The sequence below is a fragment of the Plectropomus leopardus genome, chromosome 13 (genome assembly GCF_008729295.1).
Source record: "Plectropomus leopardus isolate mb chromosome 13, YSFRI_Pleo_2.0, whole genome shotgun sequence".
Lineage (NCBI taxonomy): Eukaryota > Metazoa > Chordata > Actinopteri > Perciformes > Serranidae > Plectropomus > Plectropomus leopardus.
Genome location: NC_056475.1, coordinates 22,194,530 through 22,213,705, shown reverse-complemented (window position 1 = coordinate 22,213,705; position 19,176 = coordinate 22,194,530). Strand labels below are relative to the sequence as shown.

The window sequence follows — 19,176 nt, the reverse complement described above, 5'->3', positions numbered from 1 at the left end:
GTGGTACGTCGGTGAAATAGTTCCCCCTTTATTTCCAAAACACAAAGCAGCGTCAGGTAAGAGCTGTTACTATTAGTTTCTAACCAGCTGTATTCACTTAATCGCAATACGCATTTTTTCCAAGAGGTCTTGCAGTGATAGCATTTTTCGCGTTGAACGTTGAAACAGGAATTCAGTCGTTATAACAGGCTCTTTTGCAAATTTAGCTGTTAGCTCGCTCGCTAAGCTGCTCTGTGCTACTGTTCAAAGTGGCTAATGTTTTGACATTGGCGAAAGCTTGCTAATGTTCATATCGTTTGTTGCACTGAGCTACTCGACGAAACTACAAACACAACAACGTTCACAAGAAGATTGCCTGGAAGCAGGTGCTTCAGTTGGCGTGTGTCCGCAGATTAAAGGGAAGTTTTGTGTGATATTGTGGCTATGTGTTTTTCTCTGTATGACAGGCTTACAGCTTGGCACAGAGGAAAAGAATGGATGCCCTCACACACATGCTAACAGACCCTCTTGATCCAAAAGAAGAAAACGATGGACAGATCACAGAGGAATGCATGCTGGGAAACTGTAGATTAAACCTTCCAGAGGACCTGCTGGAGGACGTGAGTACTCTGAGCCCTCAGTGTCGAAATGTTGCTCTTTCCTGCACTGTGAGATTGTTTATAAGTGTACACCACAACGCAGCTGTTGCATTTATTTTTCTCTTTATGTTTTGTTTTCATCAGCCTGAAATTTTCTTCTCTGTGATGAGTGAAAGCACCTGGAGTGAAGTACTGTCAGACTCCCAGAGGCAGCACCTTCGTCAGTTTTTGCCACAGTTTCCTGACAACAATGTTGCAGAGCAGGACAGCACCATCAGTGACCTGTTCAACAACAGAAACTTTAACTTTGGAAACCCCCTGCATCTTGCACAAAAACAATTCAGAGGTGCTCCCCAGTTATCCATTTATTTACCCACCAACACATAACTATATCATTCTAAGTGACCTTTCAAAGCATGTTTTGATCATGACTCTCGTTATCTCAAACCAGACGGTTACTTCAATCCTGAGGTGGTCAAGTACAGACAACTGTGTGCAAAGTCCCAGAGAAAGCGACAGTTGTACTCCCTTCAGCAGTATTACCACAGACTGTTGAAGCACATTCTCGTCTCCAGAAAGGTATTTTTGGTAAACTTTAAAGTACAAGGCACGTGGTCTCTTGCAGTTAGTCTTAATGTGGCATCTTGTTGTAGGAGCTGCTGGACTATGCAGTGCACAATGGTTTGGACTTTCCACCAAAAAGAAAGTTACCAACCAAGACTCATGCTGAAATGCGGGAGCCACGGGTGAGAAGAAGATTGAGCCGCATATTAAAGGAGGTCAAAACTGAGTGTGGAGACAGCAATGCTTCATCTGATGATGACGGTCAGTTTTTTTCTTTATTATCTTTGCCTTTTCTTTCTAAAGCTTTCTCTAACAAGAAGAGTGTGATCACTAACAAGTCTTATATATTTTGTAGACATCTCATTATGGACTCCGGCACCACAATCACCTTCCTCTCCGACACCTACTGTTTCACTCCGAGTTCTTCCTAGCCTCTCCACCCAAGACATGAAGACAACAGGTTAGTTATTTCTGCAATATCAAGGAGGTGTTCCTCAAATGTTTAAGCACAGTGAATATAGTGTTTTGAAGAAAATCAATTTCTTCACAGAAAAAATAGAGTTAGGGGAGCGAGACTTGAAATCCATGCTGCAAAACCATCGGGAGAAGAGGAAGCGACAGCCGGTAAGTGATGTAGGGAGAAGAAAAAAACGTATTAGTTTTGATTTGCACAGTAGCCTATATTATTAATGAGTACTTTGCTCAGGACCATCCGGACTTGATGACCTCTGATATCCACCTTGGAGACATACTATCAAGAGCAAATATTGGTCGGAAGGGGTCTGTGCGTGAGTAAACAAATTTTTTAAAAGCTGTGATAAATCTTTAAGTCAGAAGCTTTTGTGGATTTCATGAAACACTGTTAATATGTTCTTTTTTTTCCTTGCAGCATTGTTTGATTTATCTCTTCCAAAGAAGAAGATCAAAGATGAGAGAAGGAAGAAGAAAATGAGGACAATAAAAGTGGAATCCGAGGATCCCTGTGAAATTCTCGCACCTTCGGAGACCTCATCAGCACCACCAGCGAGCATCATCAACTCCCTGCCAGACACACCGTCTACTCCACTGCCCAACATTAAGGAGGAGTGAGTCTAGCACACTGCTGTTTAAAATATATACAAAATTGTTGATATATGTTTATATTCACTAAGTCTCCAGTTAACGAAATCTAATGTAAAGAACCATCATTATTGCAGAATTGTGGAGGAGTCTCAGAGCAGCCCAGTTCCAGTTGAGGAAATAGCTATCAGTTTCTTCAGCTTGTTGGAGAGCATCTTAAGGGCAGAAAGCCTTACTAGCACTTCAATGGTATGCACTCAGTCTCACATATATATCATAAAAGAGTTCACAGTTCTGACTACACATTATAACGCCCACTTTGTGATTTCTCAGTTGGAGGAGAAAGTTCAGATGTGGCAGTCTTCTCCAGCCAGCTCCCTCAACGTGTGGTTTTCATCCGTCCCGTGTTGGTCCGACTTAGTTCTTCAAGCTCTACAGTTTCTTGCAGGAGAAACTAAAGGTTAGTAGCAGCAGTGGTCACTCACACTGAAATGTTTAGGCTTTATTTTCCATCCAGTGTGACTCAAATGCTTTAATGGTTACTCAGATGGCATGATGGCGCTCCCCAGTGGCTTCTCTCCATTTGTGGAATTTTCTGATGAATCTCAGCAGTGGAGGTGGATCGGTAAGGGAGATCAGATATTAAAATCCCTGATTGTTGTGGTGCCGTATATTTAGATTGATTGTATTCTTGAGGAATAAAATAAATCATTTATTTTAGGCCCCACTCAGGATACAGAGAAGGACCTCAGTGCACTCTGTCAGCTGTGGCTGGACTCCAAAGATTTAGTCATCAAGGTAGTACAATTATTATATTACAAATCCAGCCTCAGCGCTGACTCTACAGTTTGCACTATGCTTTTACTGGTGACAAAATGTAAACAGGCTTTTGCTGTCTTCCACAGACAGAAAATGAAGACATGCTAGAGATGACTTCTCCCACACTGAGAGTGTAAGATTCATTACACATGACAATCATGATATAATTGCTGAAAATGTATCTGATTAGTTGATTGACCAGAAATTAATTGAATATTGTTTTTTTGTTGCTGTTTGAACTAAGCTGACCTTAAACTTAATTTTATATATTTTTTATAGCAAATAATGAATTGCAGAATTATTTGTAGCTTTACATTAACATAATAAAGCAGTTTGAGTTGCAGTGTCGTGGTTGTTGAAGTTAACAGTGTAATACCTCTGACCATGCAGCTCAACTGATTATGTGGTGCGGCCCAGCACTGGAGATGAGAGACAAGTGTTTCAAATTCAGGTTTGTTTGTGCTGCTGGAAATTTCTTCTTATTCTCACTTTTTTTTTCAACATGAACTCTCTAAGCAGGAATACGTTTTGTTTGCTTCAATAGGAACAGCAGCGATACAACCAGCCTCACAAAGCCTTCACCTTTAGGATGCACGGCTTTGAATCTGTGGTGGGGCCTGTTAAAGGTGTGTTCGATAAGGAGATGTCTCTTAACAAAGCACGGGAGCACACACTGCTCCGCTCAGACCGACCACCATATGTCACCATTCTCTCTCTGGGTAAGGCCTTTTGTTCTACTCTGACTGCACTGTCAGGCTGCGGGGAATCAGTGATTTATAGTGTGTGCAGAAAAAAACAAAGAAACAATTGCACTATTCTGAATTCGACCATGTTTCTTTTGTAGTGCGAGATGCAGCGGCCAGGTTACCCAATGGAGAAGGAACAAGGGCAGAGATCTGTGAACTGCTGAAAGACTCACAATTTCTTGCTCCAGATGTCACCAGTGCACAGGTAGGATGTATTTTGCACCTTTTTTTCCTTTTAGTTTTCAGCTTTCTCTGACAGTGGCTTGTGTGTACCTTACATTGGCCTGCAGCCTTTAAGTTATTGTCCTCTTTGCCATTCAGGTGAATACGGTTGTCAGTGGGGCTCTGGATAGACTTCACTATGAGAAAGACCCCTGTGTGAAGTATGACATCGGCCGCAAGCTCTGGATATACCTGCACCGCAGTCGCAGTCAAGAAGAGTTCGGTAAGAAGTCATGTGCTTGATTTTAGGGTTTTGCTGTCCATGTTTGAAGTTTGTTCAAATGTGTTAAAAATAATCTCTTGTCCTGTAGTTTTTGACTGAAGGCAGCCAATAAGGAGCCATTTGTGTCGTGTGATTATCTGCTTTTGTCTAAATGGATGATTTGCTTCTGCTTGACACATAGAATCCCTCACGCTTTTTTTTCTTGTACTAGCTAGAGTACAAGACCTCTTCATATAAGTAAACATATGCTACATTCAAGTCCTTGCCAAACAATTTCCCAAACTGCCAATTAACCCTGTTACCATCAGGGAAAGCTCGCCGAATCTCTCACCATACCAAAGTTTTGGTGTTGCGATATTCTTACACAGAGGCACCGGATATGATTTGTTTTACTTCAGCCAACCAGAGTGAAAAGAGTTAGAGATTTTGTTGTCTTGTTCTGTTTGGCATCGCTTTTTGTTTTGTTTTCTCAGTGCTTCATCTGTATGTGCGTGACTGGTATTTTCCTCTAATGCTATGTTTGCTGTAAGTTTGAAATAAAGATGAAAAATAGAAAAGGAAAGGGGGGGGGCTGATAGTGACAGAGCAGTACCTAGGAGTATGGGGAAAGCTGTGTTGGAAAAATCCTAAGAAACATCCAAGAAAAGTTTATAGAGAGGATCTTCTGGATAAAAGAAAAAAAAGCATTTAGAGAAAGGATGAAAGTCAAATCTGATGAGAGTGCTCCTGAGGGTGGGGGGAGATACAGCGAGTTCATTTGCAGGCACACGTTATAAGCATGTTGACAATATTTAGATAATTCATCTCGCTACCAGAGGGGGGAGACAAAAGTTCAACAGTCCAGCTTTAACTCTATAGAGGTTTTTCTTTTTCCGGTCTCCCAAACAGAGAGGATCCACCAGGCTCAAGCTGCCGCTGCAAAAGCAAGAAAAGCCCTACAGCAGAAACCTAAACCTGCATCTAAACCTGTGAGTCCACTGCCGTTATTTCACTGCACAAAACACAATGCCTATCTGCAATCTTTGTGAAACACACTATTTCCGTTCAGCTTTTTTACAACATGGAAAACTCTGTTGAAGTTGTACTACTGTCGTGAAAGTTGTTGTTTTCCCATTAAGCTATAGTCCACCAGTGTTTGAGAAAACAATTAAGCTGCTGATTTTGAATCTTAAGCCGTGTTTATGTTTTAGAAGTCTGGAAGTAAAGACGGAGGTGGTAAAACACCTGGATGTCTGGATGCAGGACAGGACATAGGCTCCAATCCCATGTCGCCAACTCCGACAACACCCACTCCAAACACACCTGGAACCCCTAAGTCACCTTTACCCTGCGCAGCCACCACACCGACAAAGACTGGAGTCCCAGATACAATCAAAACCAGCCCAAGGTCAGTTTAACACGAGTTTTTATTCATATTAATGTTTTAAATACTTACATCCGTGTTTCATCTGTGCAATTTGAATTTTACCCCTTCTCGCTCTGCCAGCGTTCTTCTAGTGTCTCCCCCCTCGTTGCCTCAGCTGGGAACCATCCTACCCACCAGTCAAGCTTGTCCACCAGCCTCACAGCCAGTCACATCCCAACACACAGCTCGGATAGTGAGCCACCTGGCGGCAGGCTCCCTTCCTCAGGTTCGTGTTGTTTCGGCTCAGCCCGGTCTTGGCTCTTCGGCAGGAAGTCAGCAGGCCACACTGGTACATCAGAGTCCTCACCAGATCCGGATGCCGGTGTCAATGGCAGCCAAGGGCATTTCACAGGTAACAAGATAAAGAGCTGAGTTTGTTGTTTTGCATATTGCAAATATATAATGAATTCTGAGTTTATTGTGTATATCAATAGGCGGTGGTTTCTGTGCCTCTGAGGAGTCAGTCTGCTAGTAGTCCAGTCCAGGTGCCGACCACCCTGTCGGTGTCTGCTGTAGCTGTGGCCAAACCGCAGGCTGGATCACCTGGTAGTCCGGCTAACAACCCTGCTTCCCCTGCTATGCTGCAAGGAGTCACCAGCCCCAATATCAAACAGGTGAACCAGTGTCTCAAGCGGGATACCGTAAAACTGTAAAATGTACATGAAAATTACCTGAAAATTTGCCAAAATATCCAAACAAAGACAAACAAACAAACAAACAAAAAAGAGAAGGTAAAACAACAAAATACAAAAAAGAAACAACCTGGAAAAATGCTTAAAAATTATAATAAATCTGTAAAATAATTTAAATATATGAGTATGAATACAGTTCACTAGACATTTTTCCTAGCTTTTTTTCTTTTTTGCAAGTATCTTTTTTGCATCTGTCTTGTTTACTCTGCCAATAATATTGTCTTCTTTTTTGCTCACGGTTTCAGTAAAATTAACTGAATGATTGAACTTAAGAGAATCTTACCAAGCTAACGATACAGGACCTTTATAGAAAAAATCCATATCCTTAAATGAGTAATACTGTTGAATGTATTTTGCCATGATTATGATCACAACATTTATCTGTGAGTATGTTATGCACTTTTTTTTGTTAAAGGTGTCCATCACAGGCCAGTTGGGAATGAAGACTGCAGGAGCAACAGGAATTCCAATAACAGCCACAAACCTGCGCATCCAGGGTAAAGATGTCCTCCGTCTTCCACCGTCCTCCATCACCACAGACGCTAAAGGCCAGACGGTGCTGCGGATCACCCCTGACATGATGGCAACTCTCGCCAAATCCCCTGTCGCAACTGTCAAACTCACCCCAGACTTTCTGGGAACTGCCGCCACAGGCAGCAAGAGCATATCGGCCACTCTCCATGTGACGCCACCCCACTCCTCACCTTCCTCTGCCTCCAGTGCTACGTCCTGCGCAGGGGACGTGCAGACCACTAAATCAGGCACTGTGACCTCCACCTTGTTGAAGGCTGCAGGAGACACAGCCATACGTCTTATGCCCACATTGGCGGTCTCTGTGGCTGACCAAAAATCTAGGACCTTCTCCAGCGTGACGTCTCCTGACAAGAGCGGTGCCACCATTCGGATAATGCCAGGACTCGGTGTCATTCCACAGAAACAGGGTCAGACCATTACAATGACAACCACCACTGGCGGTAAACCACTCACAGCTTCTACGTGTGCTAATGTCGTCACCATGGCTGCCAGTGTTGTGGCTGGTGCCAAGGGGATCACAGTGGCCCCTGGAGTCTCGTGCTCACCTCTGACACTAGGAACGGCGACAGCCACAGTGCGGCAAGTCCCTGCATCAGTGGTCACTACGCAAACAGTAAGATATTCATTCTGTTTCTGCACGTGTTTTGAGGAAATTGTAAGGTTCTTTTTGTAGTTTTGGCTAGAGGTCGACAACACATCAATCAGGATTGATATTTCAATGATTAATTATCCAATATCAGTGATCCAAAGTGAAAACATTGATACATATTCCCATCCTTAGGATATGCCTTTATTTTGAAATTCTCATGGCACGTTTTTGTCACAATTTCCATCCGAGCACATTTCCTCTCCAAACATTCAAACAGTAGCACCAGGCAGATTACAACAAGCAGCCAAGAAAAAGATACTGAGCATATTTACTGATATCGTCTTTTATTGATCACAGGCCCCTGAATAAAATTGAATCAAAATCATATTGTGGCAAACTTTTTGATATCAGCTAATACTGTATGATTGTCCAAAGAATCAGCATAATATTTTATCATGATGAAACTTGTGTGTAACACCCCTAGTTTTGGCCATGTTTTCCATCAGATGAGGTATGTAGTTCAATGTGATTACAGTTGAAGTGCGTATTAATGATTAATGACATGACTTATTAAATCTTAATATTTTTTAGCTCCACTTGAAGCGGTGTTTAGCTCTAAGAATGTAAATCAAAGTTTCATGATGTTCATGTAAAGAGCAGCATGGCCTCTAGGTGCCACTGTTTCACTTTGTTAGCTCCTGTGGAACCCTGGGAATATTATGTTTGTGCTCCGTCAATATCCGGGTGACTAACTAACAATTTGATAAGTGATAATATGTGTTAAAATACTAATCACACATTTGTTACATTATGACATTGTATAAATAAAACAATGATAGACCATTGTATCATATCAGATAAGGGATGTTGATAAGGACAGTGCTCTGAGCGTTCAGTTGTTATACAGGTTCAGCTACATGTTTGTCTCAGTCACTCACCCACATCATGGGATGTATAGCAAAAAGTCAGAAGCACCAGCACTTACAGTGTGGAGATGCATGCGTATGCCAGACACTCAGATATGTTTTTAATGAGCTTCAAGCTGGCTATAGACATGATCTGAATTTAGGTATCTGAATTCAGAAATTTCAGTGGGAACATTGACCTACTGGATGCCTCTCTGAATAGTTGATTTATTAATTTTCATAGTTTCCTCCAGAGATTATTGGAATTCATCAATGAGGACTTTGTTATCACTTCAGTAACTGCTCTGATGTGTGTATTGATCCCTTTTCACTGTTAATTTAAGAAACTCAAAACAACTCAAACATGAAAGTCACTTAACTCAGGTGTAATTCTTTTTTTTTTTTTTTAAACAACACAACAGGGGAAGTTACCCGCGCGGATCACTGTTCCCCTCTCTGTGCTGAACCAACCGCTGAAGAGCAAAAGTGTTGTGACCACACCAATTGTGAAAGGAAGTCTTAACACAAAGTAAGTCTTATCAGCTGCACTTTCCTTTGTCTGTTTATTTTTACTGAGAATATTTCCCGTTAAGACAGAATGAAAATAGAACTTTATTTTAAAAATCAATTTAAACTCAAAATGGAAAAAAAATAGTTGTAAAGATTATATTATATAGAGATTACCACTAGATATTTTTATTTTAATGAGCCATAATATTCCAGGCTTTGACACTTAACCTCTCTCAGGCATCCCTTAGCAACTACTTGGCAACCATTTATTTCTATTGTTCGTATATTTATTACACACTGTAGTCGCAAAAGTATACAGTTTGGAGCCTCTTAAATACATTTATTCATTGATGTATTGTCTCTACGGGGTCCTTCTCTACAGCTGTAAGTTGATCTGGTGAATTAACATGTTTTTTCCTCTCTTTTCTGAGCAGTATCAGCAGTCTAGGCAGGAACATCATCCTAACCACGATGCCTGCCGGAACAAAGCTGATTGCGGGGAACAAACCGGTCAGCTTTGTCACAGCACAGCAGTTCCAGCAGCTTCAGCAGCAAGGGCAAGCCACGCAGGTTAGCTTACATTCTACTTATTTTTAATGTCACAAATGAAATAGCATTGTCAAGATAAGGGCATTTTGTATTTTAGATCAGATATTTAGATATTTTAGATTTTAGATGCTTTATGGTCAGTTGCAGTAAACACAGATCATCTGAAGGCTTACTATCTGTCTTCCTTTAGGTTCGCATCCAGACAGTCCAGGCGCAGCAGCTCCAGCAGCACATGGCAACAAGCTCCCCAAAATCTGTCTCCACAGTCGTAGTCACAACAGCACCTTCCCCCAAATGTGCCCCCGATCCCCCACCTGCACCTCAACAGTGATCCTATCTCGCCTGTCTCCAGTGAATCGTAGGTGCACTGTACAATATATATGTGCCTGTATTTGGTTGTTGAAGTACTTTAGTTCTCAAGCTTTTTTCTGGATTGTTTGACTTGTTTGTATTCTTTCAAGTAACATCGTTATCACAGTGTGTAGTATGCCTTTATTTCTTATTAGTTTGGATGATACCCAGAAAAGCCAGACACAAAATTCTTCTCTGTAAAATGTTAAGGGTTGTTTTCAGATTGACACTTTCACTGTTGGAGGGTGTTGATCTCTCCAAAGTTACCACTATCACTGGTATGTTGAAAATATCCATCAGGATCCCTCAGCTATTCCATCTACTAAAATATATTCTCCACATTGTTAAAGCCCAAATAGAGAAGAATGTAAAACTGCTCACCAGGCTGTTGACAGCCACAGTCATACTCCCGCAGGTTGCAGCCTCTCCATAGAATTTCTAATTTACTTTTTTGTTCACTGTTTTACTGACCAATTGCTCTATTAATATTTGGCCTAAAATAACTTCCTGTTAAACCACAAATTCAAATTTCTGTATGACCTTCAAAAGGATATTCTCACTGTCAATTCTTTAAATGTATGCTGTACTAGATTATATTTGAAGTGAGCGGGACTTAGGTCTGATATATCTGAATGTTGTGACTTGTTGATTTGTGTTTTAATATATTGTTTTTTTCTCTTATCAGGTTAAAATATATGTACCTCATGTTTTTCTCTTTGTTAAATACTTCAACAAACAATAACAGATCATATTTAAATAGATTTGTGTTTTATTTTTAGTTTTTTTTTTTTGTTTGTTTGTTTTTTTTTTACAAAAACAATCTAAAGCACTTTGTACAAAACAACAGACTTGGTCTCACAGACCTTCAACATAGAAAATGAAATCAAATTTATGTGAAATCATCATAGGATTATAAACATACAATTACTCTTCATCCGACTCTTCCAGCAAAGCTTTCTGGGAGCTTTCTTTGGAGGATGTAGTTCGCATTCCAATTTCTATGTCCCGTCCCCTTCCTGAGAATCGCTTTACTGTGCTGTTGGAGCAAGAAAAAAAGGCAAATAAAGAACATACAAAATTACACATCTCAACAAGGACTGTTCCAGCAAAGTTGACTAATAGTGTTGGCATTTCAGGTGTGTCTACAAGCAGTATCTTGCAAGGAAAGTAAAAAAAATCCTCCGTATTGAGATCTATTTCTGCAGAGGCACTTTAATCGTGTGTGTGTGCTTATGTTGTACCAGCGTGTGCACAAGGAAGCATGATTATGTGCAGTATGAGGGTAATGTGATAAACATTTCTGCTGGCTGCTGACAGCTATAAAAACCAGTAAAGCAGCAATAAAAAAGAACAAGACGATAAACTGATGGGAACAAAACAGGTTTCAAAACAAGAGCTTTGCAAATATCCATAAGACCTGGTAAACATTTAATATGTTTAGCAGGCCTTAAGGATACAACGCATTGTGTTGAGATGTTGAGTGTAAACACACCCATATTTACTATAAAAACTTCACAGGGTCCCTTAAAATGCAGGTTCAGAGATCAGAATAAAACTCAAAACATTTTCTGGTCAAAGAAAGTTTTAACTGAAAGTTTTTAACACTTTACGGAAGAAATCAAAATTTGATCAGATTTTCTAATCTTTAAATATGTTAACAGAGGAAGCCGAGGCCTAGTAGACATTATAGATTTATTTACTTATCAGTTTGTCTAATTACTTATGTATTCACTGCATGCTCACATTTTAAATTAATTCAACTATCAAATAGGCTAGGAAGGGGGTTAATAAAGCGCATACCCACATATTTTCTTTTAATTCAAGGTATACTATTGAGGAAATGTCGGTTACTGTTTGTAAACAGAAGGGGGGAAGGGGAACTTGCAGTTAAGTGGGTGTGTCATGTAGTGAAGTAAGTAGTCTCCAAAACTACATCTAGACCCTTATCATATGGTCAGTGAAAGTGAAAGCCACCCCAAGATGCGCTCAGGTTGTCTTTATGCCTTACTATATTTGCGTTTTTTCAGCGCTGTTTCTGTAATTTCATTTAGCTTCCTCTTAGACGCCTGTCGCTTACTTAGTTGCTCATTAAAGGACTTTGAGACCTTAGGGCAGCAAGTAAAGCCCGTCCCATCGTTTTTCTAATTGTCTCTGCATCATATCATGAGACACACAAGCTTTTATTATTAATACATTCCAATAATGGTTTAACGTGTTTTTGTTCTCTTGCTATTAAAAATTTTGGTTCTAAAATGTATATGGGTAAAGGACGTAATACTTACAACCAAACCACAGAGGAGGTGCAGGCGACTAAAAGCAGGGCCACAGCTAAATGCCAGCAGAAGCACATTGTGATGAACATGATGTTGTCGTGCAGTTTCAGGTCCCACTCTGGTCCACTTAATGGGTAAAGTACAAATCCAATCTGAAATGATAAACAGTGTAACGAAGGAGCAAACTTCCAATGATGTTAAGCAAATGTTAAATTTATGGGTATTTATTTACAAAAATAGACAGTGTTTGAGGTCATTTAGATTTTCAAGTCTCTATAAATAAGCATAGATGAAACTAATTTGATGCTGAAAAGCTTACATACGTTAATGAAATCTGCAGTATTTGCTGTTAAGAGTAAAGTCTATATAAGTTGTAGTAAATGGGCTCAAACCTTTAAAAACACTGCTATGGTCCTTTAAGTATTACTTCTTTTGGTATCAAGCATAGTTTTGTTAATTACCTGGTAGAACCATGAGCCCTGCAGGATGAACATGCATGCTCCAAACAGCTCCAAAATAATGTTGTCTTTTATGAAAATCTCCAACATGGTGCTGGCCGATCCACTGAACACAGCCACAAGCAGCAGGGAGTGGATGTGAGCGTCCAGAGGGGGCCGACTGTGCACGTGGTAGTAAAACAGAAACCCTGGATGATATGAGAAAGTCAAAACACAAAACAAATGCACAACAGGAGGGGACATAGTTGTGATGTAAAGGAAAAGTTCAGAGCTAAAACCTAGCTTACCCTCAACAAAAAGAGCCAAGGAGAGAGTAAGGCGGTCAACACCAGCTGGCACCAGTTTGCATGCAGTACTGGCAACCAGTGCTATTCCAGAGATCCCAAAAAACAGATACATTGTGCCATGCTGCCAGTTCATCAGCTTGACCCATGAATTGGTCTCTGTGTTGTAGAGGTGGGCATGTGGACCGTCCACCACAAACTGTTCTACCATAATACCTGCAGGACGACACCAGACAAATGATATGAGTCAGGAATAGATTTGGAGTTTAGAGTGTGCATGTAAGTGAGAGGAAAACTGACCAACAAATGAAGCAAAGATTTGTAATCCTCCCTCTATGTAGGCCATTTTTTTAAAGAAAGGAGGCATAATCCGTCTTCCTTTGGGCTGACTTGTCCTCCAGGAGTGTTGAAGAACGTATTTCACAACTAGCCAAAAGCCATACAAGAGGAAAAAAGAGCCAGGAATGGCATGTCCTCCAAAGTTGGCCATTGTTATGACTGAAAATGTAAGAAATACACATTAGTAATTCGTAAGACACATTTGACAGAAACACTATTATTCTTATTTTAAGTCGATGCTTGTATTCCTTTGAACTGACCAAACTTTTATGTTAACCCTCTGAAACCTGGATCAACATCACTTTTCTTGTGCATTCAGACGCCTTTCACAAGTATTCAAACCTTTGAACCTAAGGTGAATTAGTTTGATTTTTTTCAAAAGCATGACGAGATAAGGCAATGAAAAACTTGGGAAACTGCAAGATGATACATTTAGAAAGTTATATTGAAAAAAGCTGGGGAAAAATGTTCAAAGAACTATATGTCTAAGTATATATTCATAATTATATATTCATAATTGTTTTTTACGTTATATGGATTTTTGCTCATTTCTGGGTCATTTCTTCTTACGTTGTTCAGGCAGCATAAAAAGAGAACACCAATAGAGTCTGAAGATGATAGATCAGGGCTTAAAAAGTCAAATCCTGTTACTAAATGCAGCCGGTAGGAGCAATTTAAAGTTACACAAACCATTTCAATAAGGTGAGTACCTGCACTTGTTTCCCACTTTGAGCACCAGGTTAAAGTACAAACCTGTAGCTTCACTGTATGATGATTACAAGCATTACACTGTCAATTAGTGGAAAAAGAGTGGCTGACAATGAGTTACCCTAACCATGTAATGATATATTGCTTGAACATAAAAGGTTATTTCATTATATAATATTTCATTATATAATAACATAACCAATTCATGAACACAGTGTGAAAACATCACTTGGAATATGTGAGAGTTGGAGTTGATTATGAGCCAAAACATCAGCTTTGTCTAACACTAGTACTTTAAGTTTTACTAAATCCTGACGTGCACCGTCTGCAAAGACCTGCCATACAATGGAAATAAGGAAGCACTGATAACTTGATACTATGCTGTGTTTTATCTGATCAAGGTTATTTAGTAGAATATGCACTTTGATCCAGACGAGAGCCGCTTATTTGTCTTGCAAAAATGAAATTCAAATCAAACTGGGTTGTTTGGTGAAGTAGCAGGTTGACCACTGTGAGTTCTTTTAAAACATACTAAAGCAATTTGCAGTCTCTAAAGTGTTATAAAATTTGAAAAGCTGAGCAATGTGCTTTCAATATAATGTTGCCACTGACCTATTAATGTGAATTAAAACTGACACACATTTCTGTAAAATGGCCATTTATGGTGGCTTTTTTGTGCTCTTGGCTAAATCAATGCTTTCAAAATTAACCATGTGTAACTTCCTCTTGCTGAAACTTCCTCAGTGTCAGTGGGCATGAAGAATGGGTGTGCTGTGAATTCACTTGCTCAGTTAGACAAGTTTTTCTTGACTAGCCCTGTCTGACTTGATGAGACTACACATCGCAATTTCACACATTTATTCCTTCCTCTCAGACTTTATTCCTTCCTCTCAGACACACAAATGTAGTTCAATCCCGGTAGATCGAATGTAAGACTGTACTAAAAAAAACTACAAATATCATCTCTACATAGTTCATGCTCATACTCATGTTAATCTGTTGCAGAAAAATCTCTCTACAAATAGTCTGCCAAATGTGTCCTTCAATAACACGTACTGTAGACGGCTGACAGAATGTACATACCTTATTCTCTGCTGCTAAGTCCCAAAGGCTCAGAAAAGACTCTGGAAATGTGTGAATCTTGACAGCTGCTGGAGTGAGAGCACTCTGGTCTGTGTAAACTCTGCACACCTGCTGCCTGCACCTCTAACCTGTGTTGACATCACAGAGCCCCACCCATCATTTGCATTGGTTTCTGTGACCAAGGAAGGACATCCTCCTGGGAGACAGCTGTGACATTCAGGCAGAAAAACAATACCTGACTAGAGATCATGTTGTTTATTTGGGTATTGATTACACATATTGTCATGATTTTTGTAATATTTTATGATGTAGAGCAAATACACTTAGAGCACAGAAAACTGTGTGAACAACAAATTTGTCATTTATTTTGCATTTAAATATCTTAAAATTCATCAGTTTAAAACAGCCATGCAAAAATGAGAACTTTGTCATACAATTGAGTTAATATATAAGCTCAAATACAGTTTGTATGCAAAAGGAGAGGCTGCCGCGCTGGCCTGTATAAATGAACTTTGCACCCACTTCCAATAAATCTTTATTGCCGTCATTATTGTGCTCACATGATGATCATTCCTCAGGTAAGTTGGTCACTTTAATAACAAAACTCTATTCTTAATGTGTCTGTCATTACAGGGGATACTGAATTCACACGCTACTATAACTACAAGTGTAGAGGTGTAGATATTTGTGTTTTGGAAGTTATAATATTACACAGAATAATTTCTTCTCTCGAAATGGGTTCTCGGAAGAAGGCACTGGTGTCACCAGGGGGTCTTCTTTGGCATGAGCTTCACAGTAAGCCATCAGATCAGCTGCTGCTTTGGATATCTGTTCAAATAGGTTGTAATTAGTGTGTGTGTTAAAAATGTAATTCAGGTATTCCTTGTTTAATTTTTACCATTGATTAAAATATCCAAAAAAACACTTATTTTCTGCATCAATCAAAAGTGTAAAACAGATAATTATTTATGGAAAGGAAACCCATTTTTTTGGGATCTGGATTGGTCAGATTTTTTATTTTTTTTAAAGGTGATTAAACTAGTTCATGATAATCTACCTGTTAAATAAGGATACTTTGATGGTAATTTGAATATACACAAAAGTAAGTCACTTTTTAGACCAAAAAAAGTTAATACACTAAAACTCCATATTAAAACACAGGACATGGTGCCATATGTTGCCACATGTTAAAGTGGAACTCCACCTAAATTACGTATTCTAATATGTTTTTTCCATGGCCAGGGAAAGTTCAATCAATACTTCAGAACATGAGCTCTCTCAAAGCCAGAAACCAGGGAAGTAAGTCTCAAACCTGTGATATCATAGGATAAACTCTGGAGTTGCCTCTAATGATAATGAATGGGAGGCTGATTTTGTTTGTTTTCTTTTTTATTCCCAATTGAGCTTTATTCTGTTGTAGTGTTCTCAGTTCTGAAAGAGAAAATGTACCCAAATATTCTCAACATTCCCCTGGCTGCTCTCACTGTCATCTACAGCATCTTTCTCCATTCATCGGCTATAGAGCAGCATCCTGTGGAATCAAATGTTAATTTTGAGCACTCTAGTTTTTGTATTTGGGAGAGAGTTGTTCATGTTTACTAATCTTTTTGGACTGTCTTAGACCATAGGAACAACAGGTGTGAATTTTGAAAAGGGACATGGTTCTCATTAAACAATCTAAAGCGATTTTTTAACTTTTATATCATTGGCTGTGCTGACTCACCATCATCCTCTCTATGTTGACCTCTAGTTTCAGTTGCTCTACCGTCTTCCGAGCATCTGCGATCTTGGCCATGTTGTTAGACATCCTGTCCCTTTTCCCTCTGAAGTCAGTCAACCTGGAGCAAACCATCAAATGTTCATTTATCACTCAATCCTTTAAGGGGAGCTCCCCGGTGTGTGGACCTCTATCTTTTCACAGTTATCACTCAAGACATAACACTATGCATCACTGGTAAACAATGTAGAGTTAAAAAATTCAAACATGGTTACACTTCTAAGGTGCAGCTACAGCAAACACAGTGCCTGACAATTGATTAAAGGTGTGCTATGGTTAGAGTCAGTTTCAATTTGCTTGTTAATTCTGCTCCCTGGGTCTCAGCTGCAAGTGGCACAGGGAGGGTCCCAAAGGAGGAGGGAGCGGAGGCAGAGCAGGTTCCCCAGGGGAGGGCATCCGCTAGCTGGGAATGTAAATACACCTTAACTTGTTGCTTTTTCAGGATAGGTTTATCATAAACTGCAGATGTAAAGAGTTGTTATCAATGCTACTAATCTGTTGCTATCATGCTGCTCAGGTGCTGCCAAAGACTGATGCAAGAGCTCAATCTTACATTGCTCTAAGAGAGCAGGAACTGAAAAGCATAGTTAGTCAATAACAAAAGACCATCTCTTTTTTTTGTGTCTGTGGGTGTGAAATTAATTTGTCAATCATATCAATACAAATTTTTTCAAACATAATTCTGAAATATGAAGCCAATATCAGCACACACACATAAAGATATATAGGTATATGGTCTGATTTAAGCTGTTTCCATAAATCTGTACAACATAGAAAACTGTCTAGAATTATTGTTACTCATAATAGTCACAATATCACTCACTGCAACACCAACAGCAACCGCTGGGCTCCTGGAAGGAAAGTCCGCTTGTCTTCAACGGGGTCCTCTGTGCCAACTTACAGTAACAAATGAATTGAGATTAATGACAAAGATGAGGAGGAAGGCTTCAATAGGTCCCCTCCTTCAGTAACTAGCTGTGGTTCTGCCCCCAGGATGGGCTCAGTGTGGCAGTTAAAGGCAACATGTGGTGTGACCTTCATCTCTAGAGTCTCTGTCACTGGCACACCTGAGATGATAGAGGAGGGCGTGTGTAGTGAGGTGAAACATTAAATATAATGTTTTAATAGAGCCTTAATGTGGAATATATATATATATATAAAATAGCAACATGTATTTAATATAAATAGATGTTAAAAAAATAATAAATAAATAAAAGCACCTGTTTCTTACACACCTGACAACATATTATGAGGAAGCTCTCAAGAGAATAGGTTGTTTTTAATGACTTAAATTGACATTGCTATTTGTAATTAATTCTTAGAAATATATCAAATAGGGGGATGGCTGGGGTGTGATTTTTTTTTTTTCTACCCTCATGACCCTCCCCAGAGCTGCAAATATTTTTCCTCAAGCCTCCCTGAGTGACTGGGGATAATGCATGACCCCTCCTTCACAATAAATAACTATATTTCACAGTTTCTGGTGATGATAAATGTTATGGAGATTTTCAAGAGAAAACATGCTTTTCAAACCCATTTTCTGGTTTTGGGGTTCTGAGACTATTTTTTGAAACAAAATGCAAAATACAACCATTTAAAGTTGAATGTCCCTCCTCTGATCCCAAAACAAAGCAAAAAAAAAAAAAAAAAACTCCCGAGTGCTTAAAAAATATTTGAAATGCCTCCCCCATTTATTTCACCACCCCTTCTCCTCTCATAAGTAACTAACAGTCCCTTGTTTGGCCTGATTGAATGTTAGAATTCAAAACAAAAATCCTCCAAATGCCATCATCAGAAGTTTTTTGTTTCATGTGCCTTTACAGTGCAACATTCATTTTCCTTCAGCAGACGTGTTTTTCTTGTATTCTTGTGTTCTTGTGTTTTATTAATGTATCTTTACACCAGATTTAACTTGTTGGTGTTTCTCTGACAAAGTCACATGTAGCATTGTGCAGATCCCCAGTATAACAGTGTACCAAATTCAAAATGATTCACGGGTGCTTCAAGAAGGCATTACAGTATCAAGCTGAAAAAGGAAAATCCTACAACAAATAGACAAGAGCACAGGATAACACGCAATGTATCCAACACTAAGTTTGCAAGGTAAGTGATTGACTTTTTTGTCAGACAGCAGAATTATTTATCTCATGCTGTAGCCATCCTCTACAGTGGAGCTGACAGTAATTCCACACAGCAGCAGGGGGCGAAGAGGCAGTGCTATGGAGTTAAATGTCAAGTGCCTCATTAACATTTGTTTCCCTGTAGTAATTGGTCTCTCTCTGTGGAAGATACTGGACCGTATGAGTAGAAAGAGCTGTAACTTCACCTAACCAGTCTCTGTCACCAAGGGCCCAAAACTACAATTTGCCCAAGTCTGTGTTGCATAATCCAAGCAGGGAATGTTCAGAAACTGTTGTCCAGCACTAACTTAATTATGTTGACATTGCTTGACAAGTAACTCAACCATCCAGCATCTCTTCGTCTCATATTGTTTATTCATGACAGGCG

At 39.6% G+C, this 19,176-nt stretch overlaps 2 protein-coding genes across 3 annotated transcripts; one reads left to right on the top strand and one right to left on the bottom strand.

Moving 5' to 3' along the window:
- nfrkb (nuclear factor related to kappaB binding protein) lies at positions 1-10,507 on the top strand. 2 transcript variants are annotated; one of them, XM_042498846.1, is made up of 26 exons: positions 1-56; positions 447-599; positions 723-924; positions 1,030-1,157; positions 1,232-1,403; positions 1,498-1,602; positions 1,693-1,766; positions 1,849-1,930; positions 2,032-2,227; positions 2,339-2,450; positions 2,535-2,661; positions 2,749-2,826; positions 2,923-2,999; positions 3,107-3,153; positions 3,411-3,471; positions 3,565-3,739; positions 3,865-3,971; positions 4,088-4,211; positions 5,100-5,179; positions 5,402-5,598; positions 5,698-5,968; positions 6,051-6,230; positions 6,724-7,455; positions 8,759-8,865; positions 9,281-9,416; positions 9,586-10,507. In XM_042498846.1, the coding sequence occupies exons 2-26, from the start codon at positions 474-476 to the stop codon at positions 9,724-9,726; spliced, it is 3,837 nt and encodes a 1,278-aa protein (XP_042354780.1). In that variant the 5' UTR covers positions 1-56; positions 447-473; the 3' UTR covers positions 9,727-10,507. The 2 variants fall into 2 exon arrangements, with proteins under 2 accessions (XP_042354780.1, XP_042354779.1); XM_042498845.1 differs by lacking the exon at positions 1-56 and adding an exon at positions 348-365.
- A 61-nt stretch (positions 10,508-10,568) lies between these two features.
- On the bottom strand, positions 10,569-15,004 carry tmem45b (transmembrane protein 45B). The gene is made up of 6 exons (XM_042498847.1): positions 14,892-15,004; positions 13,062-13,259; positions 12,765-12,977; positions 12,481-12,665; positions 12,029-12,171; positions 10,569-10,782 (listed from the first exon to the last, which is right to left on the bottom strand). Exons 2-6 carry the CDS (start codon positions 13,249-13,251, stop codon positions 10,671-10,673), a joined length of 843 nt encoding a protein of 280 aa, XP_042354781.1. The 5' UTR covers positions 13,252-13,259; positions 14,892-15,004; the 3' UTR covers positions 10,569-10,670.
- Between the last annotated feature and the right edge of the window lie 4,172 nt (positions 15,005-19,176).